Source organism: Empidonax traillii, unplaced genomic scaffold, assembly GCF_003031625.1.
Source record: "Empidonax traillii isolate 1590-97213 ecotype Southwest subspecies unplaced genomic scaffold, ASM303162v1 scaffold30:size3273891, whole genome shotgun sequence".
Lineage (NCBI taxonomy): Eukaryota > Metazoa > Chordata > Aves > Passeriformes > Tyrannidae > Empidonax > Empidonax traillii.
This window is the reverse complement of record NW_020955223.1, coordinates 3,195,673-3,214,784: the sequence shown is the minus strand read 5'-3', so window position 1 is coordinate 3,214,784 and position 19,112 is coordinate 3,195,673. Positions and strand designations below refer to the sequence as shown.

At 37.2% G+C, this 19,112-nt stretch overlaps 1 protein-coding gene across 1 annotated transcript in view; it reads left to right on the top strand.

Moving 5' to 3' along the window:
- Positions 1 to 1,475: 1,475 nt before the first annotated feature.
- THSD7A (thrombospondin type 1 domain containing 7A) overlaps positions 1,476 to 19,112 on the top strand; it is a 120,160-nt gene continuing 102,523 nt past the window's right edge. The window contains exons 1-3 of the mRNA XM_027911107.1: positions 1,476 to 1,503; positions 2,997 to 3,828; positions 17,707 to 17,955. Of these exons, the coding sequence (XP_027766908.1) occupies positions 1,476 to 1,503; positions 2,997 to 3,828; positions 17,707 to 17,955 (1,109 nt within the window). The remainder of the gene's footprint in view (positions 1,504 to 2,996; positions 3,829 to 17,706; positions 17,956 to 19,112) is intronic.

The following is a 19,112-nucleotide window of genomic DNA, read 5'->3' as shown; positions in this document are numbered from 1 at the left end:
TTTTGGGGTTTTTTTTCCTGCCTTTTTAATTCAGCTTTTTTTCTTTAACAGCTCCCCCCTCCACAGGTATTAACTTTCTATGCAAATAAAATTTGATTTGGTCAAGTGTGGAAGCACTTTAGTTTTTTGAGGAAGCTCACTAAGGGCAAAACCTAAATAGATCCCTACCACAAAGCTGCGGTTCACTTTTAGACCTTGTCATAGTCATATAAAGAAGTGTACAATAAAATTTATGCTTTTGGAGTACTTGCAGTCTTGGTCTCTAAATGTGCTATTTTGTATTAAAACTTAAAAATCAACCTAATGTAGATAGGAGGGAAGGTCAGATACATCACTTAGAGTTGTGTGTCAACATGCATATGAACATAGAACTGCTGAGTAGCTGTTAGTCCATGTAAATGTGGTTTGTTGGTACTCACTGGTAATGCTTTTATAAAATGGTTTGCTACTTCACAGCACAAGCAAAATAATGTAATTTACTACATGATCCTACCTGTGCACCTCATCATTATTTTGTATTCAGTTCCATAAACAACATACTTGTAATCTAATGAAAGAGCTTATTTTTGCCCAGTTTTCGCAGTCACATGCAGGCTTTTTGTTCGTGTTTAAGTTGCCAAAGGCAGTATATATTGCATTGAGGCTGATATTTTTAACATTTGCATTAGCAGAAACCTGCCCAAGAGTTGGATTGAAGATACTTTGATGGCAAGCATAATTTTTAGGTACAGTGTATTTCTTGGATTATTGATGGCTGTAAATTTGATAGAATCCCAAATGAGTAAATTATTCATCTGGATTAAAGACCTGGTCTTTAAAAAAAAAGGATTTCTTCACTGAACACACTGAACACACCTGGTGTACTACACTAGGTGTAATGACCTGGTAAGACAGAAATTTGAAGTGTGCAAGATAAAAATTTAGCTTTTTTTCAATCACAGTTATTTTTTGTATCTCGCTCTTGTTGAAGATTTTCTGCAGCCTTTATTCTTTAAAAATTGACAAGTGTTCAAAGTGGTGTTTTGAAGAAATTATATCTCTCAACTCAGTGTAAATACCTAATTAAATATAAAAATGATTATATAATTCATGGAAGGCTGGTTAAAGATAAAGTAGTGCAATCTTGCTGAAATGAAAACTGAAATGTATTTGTATTTAATATGCATTCATTTTTCTGGATAGGTAGCTGAATCTTGGAAACCATAATTCAAACTTATGTATGGCAGAGTTTCCATGGGCTGAGTCTGCCAGCTGGCATTTCTATTTAGTGTACACACTTAGGGTTTTGGAACTACAAGCAAACTGTGAAGGCAAGTATCCATTTAAAAAAAGAAACAATGAGGAGCAGAGGCAAAGTGTGTGGCCTATCATCGGCCCATTCCCAAACTGGTACTGAAGTTAATAGTGGATGAACAGATGAAAATTGTGTTGAAGTCAATGATAGTTTTAAAGCTCATGGGAATCAGTAATGAGATATGGCTTCATATTCCTCCCAGTCATTCCGTAAGAACAAGTTGTAAATAATTTGTATCTTTCATAGTTCATTTACGTTTTCTTGTGCAGTACTAAAATTATGCCTTAACCTGCTTTAGAAATAGCAAAGGCTCAGCCCAGCTTTTACTTACATAAATAGTCTTGCTGCTGGAGTCAGTCAGATGAATGAGGACTGTGTGGCCTGGCCCCAGTTTCTTCGTAGAACATAAGCACTCCTTAGTCAGAGAAAATGTCTTCTTTGTGATTAAGTGTCTGCGGATAGACAGATTTTCTTTGATAAATGATTACAGGGGTTTTTCTGAACTATTTGTTCTGTTGCTCTTACATAGTAAATCAATGCACAATGTTTATGAGTGGAGGTCTTAAAAAAACTGAAAAATATAGGGTTTTTTACCCTCTGATACGTGGATTTCATGAGTTGAACTGGGTAAATATTACAGTTTTAATAATGGAAAAAACAACTACATCAGCTTTCAAGGATATAGTTTTTATTGATTTCTGTTGACGTTTATTATAACGACATGTTGCATATTGAGTATTTACCATTGGACCTTGGAGATTTAAAAAAGCAATGGCTAAAAGTTACTTCTAAATATGACTTACTCCTGGGGATATTCCAATTGGACACAAGAGGAAACTTTTTCACAATGAGAATAATCAGCAATTGGAATAATCTCCCAGGGAAGTGATGGATTCCTCAACATTGGACAATTTTAAGATTCAGCTGGACAGGGTGCAGAGCTGTCTTGTCTAGACTGTGCTTTTGCCAAGTAAAGTTGGACCAGATGATCCTTGAGGTCCCTTCCAACCTAGTATTCTACGAGTCTGTGATTCAATAACTTCTGTTCTTTGGAGAGTTACCAGCTGGTATGTCTCTGTCTTCAAGAACTTATTCTGTTCTATAATAATATCACAGATTGTGTGAAACAAACATTTTAAAGTGGCTTTTAATTTTTATTTTAGTTATAATAAAAACTAGAAGTAGCCTACTTGTGTTACCAGTATTTTTCAAAATGTATTGTGGTGGTGTTCTCATTTTTGTATACAATATAGAAGGAAGAGAACATGATATTAATTGGCATCAGGATATAAAGTGTAGTGCAATAGAAATGCAAGGCAAAATTGAAACAGTCCAGGAAGGGGTGTTCAAGCAGGTGAGAGAGATTAGATTCATGCCTTGGAAGGGAGAGCTTTGGTTTCTGTCTTAGCAGTCAAAACGAGGTGATGAATTTGTGATTGCTCAGTTCTTAGTTCTCTAATGTGACTGATTTCTGTGTATGTTCTAGAAACTAAATATTCACTTTGTCTGGGATAAAAAGTGAAATGTATCCATAATCATAAAAATATGAGATGAAGAATCATCCCATCCTTGCGTTTTTCAAGTTTGAGTTTCTCCAAGAATTAAATTCTTATAGATACAGTAAATGCTGTGAGCTTGCTTTTGCACTGTGCCAGAAAAATAATTTAAGTGTGCAATGTAAGCATCTTTTCTTGTTTTTCAGGTCCATGGGGGAGATGCATGGGAGATGACTGCGGTCCAGGAGGCATCCAGACGCGAGCGGTGTGGTGTGCCCACGTGGAGGGCTGGACCACCCTGCCCACGAACTGCAAGCAGCCAGAGCGGCCAGACAACCAGCAGAGCTGTTTTCGGGTCTGCGACTGGCACAAGGAGCTGTATGATTGGCAGATCGGCAGCTGGAACCAGTGCCGGCCTGTCCTTTCCCGCAGCCATGAGAAGCCCCTGGAGTGCCTCAGAGGGGAGGAAGGGATCCAGACAAGGGACATCACCTGTATACAGAAGTCCAATGGCGTTCCAGCTGAGGATGTCATCTGTGAGTACTTTGAGCCGAAGCCCCGGCAGGAGCAGGCGTGCCTCATCCCATGCCGGCAGGACTGCATTGTAGCCGAATTCTCCCCCTGGTCGGAATGCTCGAAGACCTGTGGCAACGGGCTTCAGCATCGAACTCGGCACGTTGTGGCTCCACCGCAGTTTGGTGGGTCTGCTTGTCCCAACCTCACTGAATTTCAGATCTGTCAGTCCAGCCCATGCGCTGTTGAAGAAAGCCTGTATAGTCTAAATGTGGGACCCTGGAGCTCATGCACAGTGCCCCATTCAAGGCAAATAAGGCAAGCAAGGAAGCGAGGGAAGAACAAAGACAAGGAAAAGGACAGAGAAAAGGCAGTTCGAGACCCTGAGGCTCGTGAGTTGATTAAGAAGAAGAGGAATCGTAACAGGCAGAATAGACAGGAGAACAAATATTGGGACATACAAATTGGGTACCAAACAAGGCAGGTCACATGTACTCACAGAAATGGGAAAACTGCTGCTCTGAGGTAATCACTATTTCTGAATTTGCGTATCTTAATTTTTATTTGTTTACAGTAAAACATGCATAAGTGGATTCTTCTACACAAGCCTGAGTCTCAAAATGGGACTCACACTATTTCCAATTGAACATCCATCATCAAGCTCAAGTATTTTCTGTGATATGAAATATGCAAACTGTGTTGGGGATCATACCGAGCATCACATACATGTGCACTCTTAAACTGTCTTAGCTCCCTGGCGTCTCTTTGTTTAAATAGATTTGCCCCAAAAACTTGAAGATATTTCTCAAATGTCTGCTCTGTTTCGGTGTGTTCAGGCAGGCGTTTACTCTCTAACAAGCTGTGCATGTTTGGAAGAGCTGATGTTACTGCTTTTAAGGCTTTGGGCAAAAAACCTGGAAACTGGGCTGGTTCAGACTTACAGTAAAAGTAGAAAACAAGACAGAAAGATGCTACACAAGAAGGCAGTACCTACTCATTCCAGCATTTTTGTTTTGAAATAGAGTATGAAATATCGTTTGTCCTTCTTGATTCCTGTGGCAAAATTTCTGAAAGAGATACTGGAAAACCTCTTGGTTTTTTCTATGTAGCTCCTCTGTTTCTTTCTCAGCTGTACCTCTATGTGGCTATCTGCTTTTGATCCCACCCCCTCCTCTCCCCCCACATCACTAGTATTTATTTATTTGTTTACTTATTTATTATTTTTTCAAGAGTTTTGGCAATCACAGATGTTTTGATAATCCTTTGTACAGGCTTCTGGGTGCATTTCTGGAACCCTATTATCTTTAATTTGTTTGTGTTATCTGGCATTCTCTTGCTAGCTCATGTTTTTCTTTCCTCCAGAATGTTTTTGTCCAACTCAAAAATCTTCTTTCAATCTAATCTTCCCATCTTTGATGCGATTCTATTTCCTGACTCCTAGGCCAATGGCTGATTAATCAATTTTACTTCAACTGTGAAATGACCATGATATCTTGCTGAATGAGGTTGACTCCTGTTGCTGTTACATTAGTATTTATGAACCTTTTCAGGGTATTTAACTTTAGTTTTTGTTGTTCCAGTTAAACATTCTATCATAGAAGTTGTAATTGCTTTAACCTTTTCTGTCAAAAACCATATATTTTTTCATGTGTAGAAAACATTTTTCAGGTATATTCTTTTCAAGAGAGGATCCAGCAGTAAGACAGGAAAATGATGAGAGGTCCCTGGCTTAAGGGAAGAACTTGGGTTGTTTAGTTGGAAGGAGGACGTTTGGGTGAAGATGCAAAGTGTTTAGGAGTATGTAAAAACCCACCACAAGGAAGAATGGAGCAAGATATTCTCTCTAGATAATATGCGTGTATTAGAAAAAGAATAATGGGCTAATCCCAGCAATGCCAAATGAGGCACAGCTTTTCAATACTGGGAATAGTGAGGCTATGGAAAAAATTACCTGGGACGTTATGTGGCACCTCCATCTTCGAAGGTTTATAAGAATAGGCTAGACAGTGATGTCAGTGAGAACATACCTGAAGCAGCTCTTGTTTATGGAAGAGGTATTGACTGCATAGTTTTTTTGCAGTCTCTTCTAGCTCTGGTTTTCTTTAGTTCTTTAAGATTTTGATCCACACTTGGATGAATGTCTGCACAAAAAATCTCAAAATCAGTATGCTCAGGCAGGTGTTGGCTGCAGCACTCTCTCAGTGCTGGTACAGAAACAGATTGCCTTTACTCCTTTGTTTTCCAGCCTCACATCATGCAGCCCATACTGTGCCTAGACCAGGAACATCATTACTCTTTAAATACAGGGAGTAATTTATTAAACATCTGTTGCTATCAGATAGCAGCCAACCACTCTTTTTGAAGTCCCTAAGTTTTTGAAAGGCTAAAAATTTTATTGAGAAAAAAAAAAAAAGGAAGAATTACCCAGTCATGTTCTGAAGCTCTGATAAATGGTAAAAGAAAATAAAAGTATAGTTGGAAGTCAATGGCATACTTTACTCATCATCTTTACACTCATTCTTGAATTCACTTAGATAAGTAATGCTGTTTTAGGTTCAGATACCTCAGTGTATTATGCACATATCAGTCTGGTGCAGGAAATGGATGAAACCCTCTTGCCTGAGGCAGTGAAACAGTAGATAATACAATGTAGGAACAATTCTTCACAGGGGAGAAAATTATAGAAGTGATGCAGTGGGCATTTTAATGTCTAATGGCTGAGACTTTTGTTGTAAATGTACAATAGATTTCTAGTGGTCTTCACGTCAAGTTTAATATAGAACCTTTTTTTCAAGTTGCTTAGCATAAACAAGAAAATTAGGTTAAATGACTTGTGAAAAATTCTGTCATTGATAACTTAGTTTTCAGGGATCTATGTATGTATATCACCTATATATCTATTTGCATGATTTACACTGCGCACTTTACTAAGTGGTCAAATGCTTTATTCTGTGACTGGCATTCCAGAATCTGAAACAATAGAATTTTTTTTCTGCCCAGAGTGTCAGTGCAGCTAGATCAAATGATTTTATAATCTCCATCGCATAGTAACTGTGTTACTAAATAATATAGACAAGTAAGGTGACTGGAAAACCTGCCATTCCCATGTGAAATTTTTTTCAGCTTGAATAGTCTGTTTTCAGTGAGTGTTGACTTCAGCAATCAGAAACAATCAGCCCCCTGGCAGCATGACTGAAAGAAGAATAAAAACCCTCAGGCGAGTAATATTTTTTGCAGAGGTAGCAAAATTGGTATCATATAAAAAGGGTTTTAAAACAGAACAACTTTCAGAAAGGTGCTCCAGAGAAGATGGTTCTGTAACGCTGTCAGCAAAACTTCAGAAAAGGCAAATTCTCTTGACACATCAGCACACCAGGCATGGTAAAGAGAAGTGAAACAAGAAAATCAAAGTTTAATTTATTGCTGAGTGAAAAATAGATGGTCTCCCATGAAGGATGAAATATTGGATTTTGTATTGCTCATTCTGCAATAATGGATGTGTTACATGGCCTTTGTTTGCCTTATGTTCCCCTTAGTCTGAAATTCTGGTGCACAGAAAATATTTTAAAAATAGAAATGCTGGAAAAAAAGTAATTCAGAAATTTTTAAAGGTGGCTTATAAAATGACTGCTTTGGCTAGCTAAGAAATCTGGACAATGCTGCTGTTAGAGTACAGGACAAAACTGATCCTCTGAAATGTTTCCTCTTTGGTGAAAGTGGGGTTTGCCAGAGGTCCCTCAGAGAGCTGTTTGACAAAAAACTGTCAGTGTAGAGAAACATAAAACATATGTAAAAACTCGTTTTATTTTGCAAATCTGTTTGTCCTACTACAAGTTGTAATGATCATGCCTCACATTAAACCTATAATTTTCTATTGTAATGTAGACTCTGATTTGACTTTATTCTACTTTGCCAAATTGTTATTTTTGGGTCTCAAATGGTTCTTCATAATTATTTTCCTGAGCAGACTTTTGGGGAAAAGTTTAGCCTGGTTTTGCCTGGTTTTGAACAAGTCTAAGAAGAAATATTAGAAAAGACTGGAGCACAGACATTTATAACTGTAGGAACACAGAACAGAACTACAGTATCTTCTTGGCCTTTTGTGTGTTTCTGCATTTCAGCAAAGATTTTGAAATCCACTGACAAAGCACATCATGTTCCCCTGAAGCAGTTAGTCCACAGGTGTGGGGGCAGCGTGTCACTGCTGAGAGTCACTTAGCTCAAATGGCTGGAAAGGGGACCATAGTTAAAGTACTCCTGCAAGCATATAACTGCCTCTTAAAACAAATAAATCCCAGGAATTTCTGCAGTATTTCCTTTCTTTTTCTCCATCTTCTAAATATGGCTTGTTTATCTTGCTTAGGCTGGGACCAAAACACTCTCTGTCTGAACGGCAGGAGAAATGGAGGAGACCAAGTAGAAAACCATCCCTGCCAGCTCTGGCCACGGTCCCCAGAACTGGTTAATATTCTCTTGGCAGCACCTCTGTAGGGGAGACCTGTTTGTGAAGTTGAACACTATTGATGACCTGAATGACCTGAAATGACAATTAAAGAAAAAACAGTGAAATTTTGTATATATTCAGAACTTTTATTTCTTTGTTAGGAAATAATCTTATGCAATTACGATAGTGGAACGGAGTGGCGGGGCAGAAAAGAATCCAGAATTTTAGAAATGCTGACTAATTCATGAGCAGATTGGTTTAGCGTCTTTATGCATTTCATCTTGTGATCATGTTTCATATGTTTCACATCTGTTCTTAAAAAGTAATTATTTGTTATTTCTTTTCGTCCTCCTCACTGATTCTGAGTATTCATGAAATATCTAGGAAATTATATCCACATCTTGTAACAAATTAAACTCTCTTGGAAGTTTCTGTAATGGTCTTTTTGTAGTGCTTTACTAAATTTCAAGTTTGGGAGAGTTTGACCTTTTGTTTATTCCAATATTATAGTTAGGATGTGAGATATGACAGTAGGGCAAAAATTAGGGGATTGTCTTGCTGATTTTGGGCATGCAGTTTGAAGATGCATAATGCATAATTTTTCAGCTTGCTTGAAGTAGACCTCTGTCTGCTTAATACAGAGTCACTATATTCAATACTGACCACAGGTCTTAAGGTAGATACCCAGGAACTGAGGAATTCAAGAATGGCCAACGGAGTATTTAACCAATGAGCAAGTGATACTCAAGATGTTTTGGCAGGAGAAAAAAGAGAGAGAATCTGCTCCTCTGGAATGGCATTTTCACTTTCTTTTCCTTTCCAGGTCCTGAAACCTCTTAACCTAATGCTTACCTTCCAAAAAACACAACAAATGTTTCTGTCTGTGGACTTTCATTCTTCTTATGAGTCATAGGCTGTGTGAAGGAGGAAGATAAAAACCCAAACCAAAAAAGCATCAACCTGTTGCTTTATTTCTGCCATTATTTGGAGAAGTAGACAAGTCGTGCTGAGCTGCATGCTGTCAGACAGCAAACAGAAGAAAGATTCAGACATACAGTACAGCAGCTCAGTTTGTTGGACCCTGTAAAGTACTCCTTGCTTAGAAAAGGTCTTGAGAAATTCTCTGTACTTCTCTGAGCAACTCCATGAGGCAAGAGGCAGAAAGAGTGATGTGTATGAAGGTGGCAGTGGTTAAGGTAGAAAAGGCTTCAAAGGAGCTGGGCTGTGGGAAGGAGAGGGAAATAGCAATGCAGAGAGGATGGGTTGTGGAGATGAAGGAGCATAAGCAACCTTTCTTTTGTTCATTGAGGACCAGGTGAAAGCATATATATCTGCATGTGCTTTTTATGTTACTAGAGAGGCAGCTCTACACATGTTTTTGTAGCAGAAGCCTGCAAGCTCACCACACTGTAAGGCTTTAGAAGCCATAAGTGGTTCGCTTACAGAAGACCTGTAAATATCACATATTTGGAAAATGAACTATATACAGTCATCTTGATTCATTAACTTGGAATCACTGGAGCACATGCTGTTAACAAATGGAGAATGGGAAAGAAGAAAGTAATCTTGGAAGAAAGACCTCTTTAAGTACTAAAAACAGCAGGGTTAATTGTCAGGTGCATTGGGATAATAAAAATGTAAAATATTAGAGAAACAGGATGCAAACATACTGCTTTCCTACCAGTTTCCACTGTGCCTTTAGAATTTCCATGAATTTGAAAGTCAGAAGCATCCTGTAGTTTTTTAATGTGACTTTGGTGGAGACAGTATTTTCTGTGGAAATGCATAATATTATTCAGTGGGTGTTCCTTTCTAGTCTAAGTACCTGCTCCATCATCTTACTGAGGCTGCTGTTTTGACAGCAGCTTGTCAGTATTGCTACACATTTGACATACCATGCCAAAATCCAGATTTAAGATGGAATCCTACACACTGTGCTGAATAATTGAAACATCAGCAATGAACAATTCCTTTTTCTACATCATATTTTAACTCCTTTCATGCAGTGAACAGTTGTTCTGTCATTTAGATGTATGACATTCATATACTTCTGTGCAAAGCACCAAGATTGGATTCCTTTCTAGAATATGGTTTTTATTCAAATAAAAAAAAAATCTTCCTTAGCAAAATATAATAGCTTGTAATGTAATGAGGGTTGAACTACATGTTCTGATAATCCCTTGTGGCCATAAATCCTATGAGTGAATAAATTAATTCTATGAATGAATGCAATGTTGAATTTCTAGCCTTAATCTAGTAAGAGATTAGGATACACAGTGGTAAATTAAATTAGGCACTGTGATCTTCAACGAAGATTCTCCTGCAGTGTACTTTTATGCATATTTTCTTCCTCATCAGATAATTTTAATGTTAATTGACTTCAATATGACTAAATAAGTACATATGAATCAAGAAGTATTTTTCTAAGTCATCTATGTAGACTCTTGCCAAATAACCTGCTCTACCAATTTTAAAATTATCTGTAGGGTGACATGTTGCATACATTTCACTGTGTTACTGGACTGTGAAAGATAGGACCTCTATTTCAACCCTTCTGCTTTCTTGTCTCCTCAAATACTCATAGTGTCTGTGATAGCCCCACAGCAGCTGTTGATGCTTGTTTGGATGTAGTAGAACTTCTTTTTGCTTTGCCTGTATTAGTTGATATATTTTTTCTTGACACAGAAGTTGTATGTAATCTCTGTCTTCTCCTGTGATGTAGGAAGCCTGAATGGTTTTGTTTATTTCAAAACTGTTTTGGCTGTGCATCCTTGTTGGCAGAATTAGTTAAAGTCGTGAAAGGATCATGGGAAAATAGTCTTGTGAAAAGCACTTAGGTGGACAGTACTTGAATTGTAAATGAATAAAGTGGCCTCATTGTGTGATTATAACAGCCCATTATACAGGGAGGTACTGACAGTTTCTCAGAACAATGCACAATATGGCCAATACTAAACAGTGCAGCTGTAGGGAAAATGAATCAGGACTATGTAATTTTCCACCAGGACACTGTATTTTTGCTAACTTCTTTAAAGAAACAAGTGGGTACCAACAATAAACTGAGCGGATTATGAGACTTTACGAATTACATTTTTTATCTTCAGAGTAGCTCATGAGGGTTATTTAACCTCCAGATTTAAATCACCTTTTTATTATTCCTGCTGTCTAGTACCTGAAAATTAAACTTTTTTTTGTTTTATTTATGAGAAGCACCCCCCCCCCCCCTTTTTTTTTCCTTTATGCCAGGAGTATCAGTCTCTTTCAAAATCCAGCTGTAGCTGTGATCCAGGAATGGCATAGAGTTAATTTGATTCTTTTGCTTTAGAGGTTAACACATCCAACAGGCTGTATGAAGTCTGAGGAGAACACTACATGGAAAATAAATAGCTTTTTGCAACACATCAAATTGCATCACATTGTGCTTCATACTTGTATCCCTAAGTTAACTCCAAAATCCCTCTTATACAGAGCATCTTTTTAAGGTTCCGTGGTGGTCAAATACAGAGCAAGGAGTAGACCATACACATGCAATATTAAGATCTGGATTTAATTTCAGATCACATAAAGGATTAATATTCAACATGAGTATTGCTGTATTTCCCCAGGCCTCCTGACTCTAGTGGGTGATTATTCAGAGTTCCCATAGAAAATTGCACACGTGGATACATATATTTCAAAGGTTGATTTGACCTTCTGACCCAACCAGATTATTTCTGCACAGTAGTTCTGTTGAGGGTGTGAGCATCTTGGCTGTGGGACTGCCTAGGGGGTTGGCAGATTTCCCAGCAGTGTAAGCCTGAATTTCTCTAGGATGTGATACTAATGAGTGGTGTGGTACAGGTTTTACCCCTTCCTTCGCTGTAAGGTTACAGTTTTGAGAAGCAGACGTGGTCTTTGGAAAATGTTTCTTACAGTCTCTCATTTTTTGTAGGATTTACTGACATTCAAGCAAATTTAAGGCAAACTATTGGTATTGTCTCTACTGGGAAAAGTAAAATATTCGAGTCCTGCTTTAATTTCTTTTTAATGTCTTTAATTTCTCTTTTTTTCCTAAGAATTCTTTGGGAGTTAGGCCAATGTTCATTTATGCCTGTAGGTTGTCTTGCAAGGACTCTGTCCAGCTAAGTGGTTTGTTTTAGTGGGATTTACCATTGCCATTATTTTCAATCACAAATTTACTTTCTGATTCTTTTCCAGAATCTTCCTTTAGCTTTAGTTTGCCCTTCAGTCAAAAATGACAACCTTAACAAGCCTGCTTCTGTGTATTTGTGTGTGTAATTTTGATTTTCAAGTGCTAAACTACCATGTAGTTTTAGAGTTCTATAAGTAATTTGTTACGGTTTCGAATCTTTCTGCAGACAAGTTTGTTTGGTCAAGTGGGCTTGTATGTCAATAGTTCTTGTCTTGTGGCTGGTGGGAAAGATTGAAGACCATTTTGCTAATGGTATTCAGTGATGTAATGTCTCATGAGATCAACAAGAATCCAAGAGAAATTCTCGTGATTCCTTATGAAGCAGGTGGTTGTAGGAGATACCTAATGATGTACAGGATATTCAAGGCTAGGAAATGGTTAAATTATTCTGCTCTGAGGGAGCACACTAGTACCTTTTTTTAATTTTTTTTTTAATTTGCCTGATACCCTTTACACTTCTTTCACAGTATTTAAATGAAGCTACGTAAAAACCTTTTAAAGAATTTTGGATTTTCTTAAGTATGTTGATTGTGCTTTGATCTGAAACTTTCAGAATCAGCTTCCTTCTTCTGCTGAAATGCTGAACTGCCCTGTATGATACTCAGTATCATCATATCAGAGTTTCTTCCAGGCAGTTACTTAGTTTTTGTTTATGTCTTCTTCATTACCCTAAAGTTTTTAATTCATTCATTCAGTCTTGTGGATTGAATAATAATTGAATTACGTTGTTGGGGTTTTGCTTTGGAGAATACAAGCATAGCTTTTATTTTTTGATAGAAATGAAGTAGTCTTCTTCAAAAATATATATTCAAAAATATATATTCAAAAATAATATGCCTGTGGACATAATCCACTACCACACCAAATAGTGATCCAGTATCAAAAGATCACAGTTTTCAATTTAAAAAATTGTAACATTTCACTTCAATCCTTTTCAGTCAAGCGCTAACCCATAGTTTTGTTTCTCGTCAATACCTAAAGTTTATGTTGGCATCAGTCTCCTGAACTGTAGCCATGTTATTCATTTCAGAACAATGGAAATCTCTGTGTGTAATCAAATGGAAAATCAGCTAGACAAAAAATAAATACATCAGAATTCTAGGAGAACACATATAGTGAAAGTAAGAAATAATAGCTTTTAAAATTTCATTAATGAAAATCAAAAATGAATATGGATAATGGGAAAAACAAAGCTGAATGCTGATAATAGTGAAGGAATAGAGGCAAAATAATGCAAACAAAAATTATTGAGGAGACTATTTGACTTTCATAACCTTGTCTCTTGGGCTCCATTACTTTACAATATAGTCATAACTTGTAAATAGCAGTTTTTGTTAAATATCAGCACTTAGGTGAATTAATTGAATTTATTGTAAAAGACATAATCTTCATTGTTCAATTTTACATTTCAATTGCAAAACTCGCATTGATGCTCTATTGCATTTGAACATGAAGAGCAGCTGTACAGGGAAAAGCACAAAATCGATCTTCAAAATGGTGTCTCCAACAGGGACAGTCAAGGAAAGAGCTTATAGATGTCTCTAAGCTCAAAAATGCCACAGAGAAAGTGAGTAGAGCATAGGTACGTAAGACCTGAAGCTAGAAAATGAAATTAACGGAAAAGTTTTAAAGCAAAAATAGCTATCTACAGTTGCTGGTGAGTAAAAAAGGTGTATGATGTGTTGTTTCTAAGATGATGTAGGTACCAAAATCTTATCTAGGTTCAGAAAGCATTTATAATAACTCCTGCAGGAGAATGCTTTAAAGGGCTCTTCAGTGCAAAGATTCATCTTGTCTTCAGGAAGTCTGTAAGCTGTAGTTTGCTGGAAAACCAGAGGGTATCCTGGGAGAGTGTGACCAAATACTTGTTGTCTTTCCATTTTTGCCCTCTTCTGCTACTGCCAAGGCAAGTTTCAGACTGCATGGATTATTAGTTAGAACCCCTCAGCCATTCTAATGCTGCTGTTCATCTCTTCTCATTAACTCTTCTTTGTAGTTATGAGTCCAATATGATACGGAGGAAACACCAGCAAAAGTAGAAAATCTCTTAGTTGTACAATAAGTTCTATATGAAGTATGCTCATGAAGTAGAGAGTCCTACTGCCTAGTTTAAAATCTATTTATTTTTTATATTCATCCTGCATAAATTTAGAGATCAGTTGTACCCTCAAGCATTACCATGCATTTGGCTTTATGCATGCAGTATGCACAGCTTTATCTATTGCAAAAAATTAAAAGAAAAAAGCACTTTTTTCCTAGTTGAATTTGTAGAGGAAGAAATTCCAAGGGTTTCTTCCAGTTTTCTGTATAACTTAAAAGACAAATTTTGAGATTGAGACTATAGACATTCATACAGGTCATCAGCGTATAAAATCAAGTTTTCCTGATTTTTAAAAATTGTAACAGTGTTTTTCACTCTAATAGAAATTTAGGATACCTCAGAAAGAATTTTTTTATCTCGTGACTAATCTAATTTTATCAGACCTTTTAAAACTTATCTTTGATTGAAGAGAGTGCTTTCAATTGCACAACTTGCTCATTTGTACACACGTACTGTCATCTAATTTGTTCTGGGCATATGTCTCAACCTTTGTTCTCCATGTGTCTATGCCCTTAATTATCTCATAAATTACTTTGAAGTCTCCAGGTGTAACTCCTATCCAAAGTGATATTTAGTTTTTATTTATTGCTGTAGGAGCAAAAATGAGGCTGCAGAACGTGAGTAGACACAAATTGCTGACCACATATCTCCAAAGGAGGCTGAGCAGCAATTATGTTCTGTAGGTTGTCCTTTGAACCAGCACTGCCTTTTTCTGTAGTTTTTTTAATCTAATCTCAGTCTTTCAGGTCAGAAATAGGCCTAATGTTGGCTTAATAGCAGTAGTGATTCCCTGTGATCTTTTGTTTTGTTTGGGATTGCTTTCTCTGTGATTTAAGTGCTTATATACCTTCAGCTTCAGTTCCCCACTATATCTGACACTTTTTTCAATTGTGGTTATGGGAAAACTTTTTTATCAGTACACTGGCTCAATTTTGTCAATTTTTTCTATTTTCTTCAGAAAATCTGTTATAAAGTTTCTTTTTTAATTCAATTAGCTCAGAATACGTTTAAAAAAAATTGATAAATGCAGTAGTTTTGACCTTGATTTCAGCTCAAGGTCTCACTTCTCCTATGCATCACTCATCCTAAAAAAAACTCCTGTGGGACTTCAGCCACCCTGATATTTTTTGGAGGGACAACATGGGCTGGCACACACAGTCCAGGAAGTTCCTACAGGTTATTGAAGAAAACTTTTTGATAGAAGTGGTCGAGGAGCCAACAAGTAAAGGTGTATTGCTGAACCTCATACTAACAAACCATGAGAGACTGGTTGAAGTGGTTGGGGGCAGCCTTAGCAACCACAAGATAATGGAACTCAGGATCCTGTGTGTGGGAAGCAAAACAGTTAGCAGAACTAGAACCCTGAACTTCCAGCGAGCTAACTTTGGTCTCTTCAGGGACCTGCTTAGAGAAATCCCACAGGAAAGGCTCTAGTAGAGAAGGGAATCCAAGAGCACCCGTCATTATTTAAGCACCATTTCCTCCAAGCTCAAGACCAGTGTATCCCCATGATGAAGAAATCAGGCAAAGGAGGCAGGAGACCTGCATAGATGAACTCCTAGTACATCTCAAGTGCAAGAAAGAAATTTATAGGATGTGGAAAAAGGGACAGGCCACATGGGAGGACTATAGGAACATTGACAGAGTATGCAGGGATACAATGAGGAAGGCCAAGGCCCACTTGGAATTGAGTCTGGCAAAAGATATCAAGGGCAAGAAGGGCTTCTACAAGTATATAAGCAGGAAAAGGAAGAATGGGGGAAATGCCGAATTAGATGGGTGTCCTAGTCATGGAAGACACAGAGAAGGCAGAATTACTAAATGGCTTCTTTGTCTCAGTCTTCACTGCTGAGGATGGCTTTCAGGAGTCCCAGACCTCAGAGGAAAGAAAAGAAGGCCAGAGAAAGGAAGACTTCATACTGGCTATAGAGGGTTGAGTTAGAGATTGGCTAGACAGACTAAACACACATAAATCCATGGGCCCTGATGGAATGCAGCCACAGGTGCAGAGGGACCTGGCATATGTTGTTGCTCTATCACTCTCCATCATCTTTGAAAAATCATGCAGAATGGGAGAGGTGCCTAATAACTGGAGGAAGACCAATGTTTACTCCCATCTTCAAAAAGAGCACGAAGGAGGACCCTTGAAACTACTGGCCGTTTGATTTTGACAGTACTTTAGTCCTGTGCCAAATGGGGCTTCATGTAGGGGAAAAATTCCACTAATAAAGAACACTTTTCTCAAAATCTTTCAGTGTATTCACCCCAAACAAGATATAGTTTGTCCTTAAGCAGAATAAATGTTGACTATCATATGTTAGGGTTCCCCTCCCCCCCGAATCCATATGTAGACCAATAGCCCACAAATTCATCAACCTCCTTTTGAACATGCTGGCACTCTCTGTCTCCACAACCAGGACTTTCTTTTAGCAAGCTGTAGAATTACTCTGCTTCTTTTGCATAAATATGCTTTCATTTACTGTGGTTTTAAATCTCCTATTAGTCTCAAGTATCCTTAGTTCTAGTATTACAAAACTTTGTAAATAGTAGTTCAAAACTATGTTGGATATATGGGTAGGGCAAAATTTTGTATGGCAACAAAATAGTTGTAAATATTCATTATTCTGTATTATTTTGTATTCTTTTAAAAAGAAAAAATGAACCTTTATTTTACTCTTTATAGCACTGGTACTGAACAGAGCCATCTGCAGTGACAGTAAATCGTTTTCCTGCCTGTTTAAGTGCTTCAGAAACCAGATTTTTATTCCAAAAGATACATGACAAAGAAAGTTAAAAAATGCTTATGTTGTAATTCTACTTAACATTATGTTCACTTTAATTGTAGTTTAGCTTCTCTATTTCTCATTTTTCTATTGTTAATCAAGCTTTTAAGTAGAAATGTTAGTTTCTAGTTAGAATATAACATTTGAAATGCAGAGGGATTTAGAGTAAAAAAATCTTGCTGACGACCTATGTAATATGTGAATGAAGCGATGAGATGGAGAATGGAAATTAAATTATGGCTTTCATAAGAAACAGGAAATTAAGGCTCTGTGTTCACTGCATCAGGGAAGACTCCACTTTAAGACAGAGATCATTCCCTATTTAGTTCATGAGACCTCACTGTGGCAATATACCAGCTGTTAACAAAGTAAATGATTACTGACTAAGCATTCAACATATTTACCATTGCGTTTTTTAACAAACTGTAATCTGGAAATTAAAAGAAGATGGCACTGAGCACTTCGTGCTCTTCAAAAACATCTTTAATCACCTCTGTTATTTATCCTCCCTTACTTTATGTTCCAACAAAAAAACTGAGTATACCTAAAAACAAAAGATAAGCAGTGAAAAATTGACTTATTTCCTCTGTTGTACTTCTATATATGTATGAAGATTTATATTTTAATTTTGATCACAAATATGACAATATTTTTATTACAGATATGGCAATACTGGTAATTTTAACTGTAGTGAATGTAATGTATATGGTTTGAGTCACTTTAACCAAAATCCTTTTTGCTTACTTTTTGGGCTCAAATACGTGTGAACTAAAACTTAACAGTTTTAAAAATATTTACTGACTTTCATGTTACAATGGACATCACTTATGAATTCGGGACTGTGGCTGTGTGTGCTGAAAATTCTAATGCTCTCTTATTACAGCTTCTGCAAGCAGGACAAGCTGCCCATTACGTTTCAGTCCTGTGTGATCATGAAGGAGTGCCAGGTGTCAGAGTGGTCAGAATGGACCCCCTGCTCCAAAACCTGCTTTGACATGACAACCCCCAAAGGGAATCGTACAAGATCACGGACCATTAAGCAGCTCCCTGTTGGCAGTGAAAGTGAATGCCCACAATTAGAAGAAGCAGAGCAGTGTATTTCCCAAGGAGATGGCGTAGCACCGTGCATTACGTAAGCTGGTTCATTTCAGTTCTCCCTATATTAAGATGAACAGTTTCAATTAAGTGCACAAGTCTGGTGATGGAATACCAACCAAACCATTATTAAAGAAATAATAGCTATGACTTTACGGGCTTTTTAATCCTTTGTGTATTTAGTGTTCTTGAAAGCCTGAAGCCTGCAAATAGCTCCTATTATAGTGTAACCAGTTCCTCCTCTAAACAGGAAATATAACAAGTACATTTTTTTCATTTGTTTCAGTTTTTAAAAGATTTCAAAATATTCGTGCATATGCAGGCTCAGACAAGATGAAAAGAAGTTATTTTTACTGATTTTTCAGTGATATTTTTCCTATATAACATTTCTATCAGAATCATTGTTTTCTGAAATACTTGTCTGTTTGCAGACAAAATGTTGAACACAGAAAAGAGATGATAGACATCTGGTTAGCAAACAGACAATTTTAGTGAGACTTGTATTCAGCAGAATATAGGCATTACTGAGCCCCTAATGGAAAATGGGAGAGGATAACAGTGACAGTAAATAAAGTTTAGAGAAATGACAGCAAACACTTTACGATTCAAGAGATTGCTGTAATCCTTATCAACTAATCAAGATTAATATTAAAGTCCCAGCTGTGCTTTTTCTTTATCAAATTGAGAAGAGAGTCTGGAGAAATTTCATTTGATGTTAAGCATCTTTGACTGTGGTATATATTTTTCATTTAAGTGTTGAAATGTCATCTTTCCCTATCTCCAGCTACATTAGGAAGCACTTTGCTTGATTTAGCCTTAAAGTACTTGTTGGGTAGAGAATTCTGTGGCATTTCTTGCCGTTCATAATCCCTATTGGGGTTTTAACTATGAGTCAAAGATCTTTCTTGTGCATTCACTGATTAGAAAGCTCACAGCTTCTCGCCATTCATCAGTACCCAGCAGGGATGCTTCAGTACTGCAGAACAATCTTCCTCTTAACTGCAAAAAAGGAACTTCCTGAAAGGTTTTTATGTGGTAATAATAAAAAAAATTACCATTATACTTTCACCTTGCTATCTGAGAGAAACTTTCATGTCTCCTATCAAATATGAACAATGGACTTTTGGGTTATTTTGGGGGGTTGAGTTGTGTGGGGTTTTCCCCTCCTTTTCTGGCTCTTACATTTCTCTACAT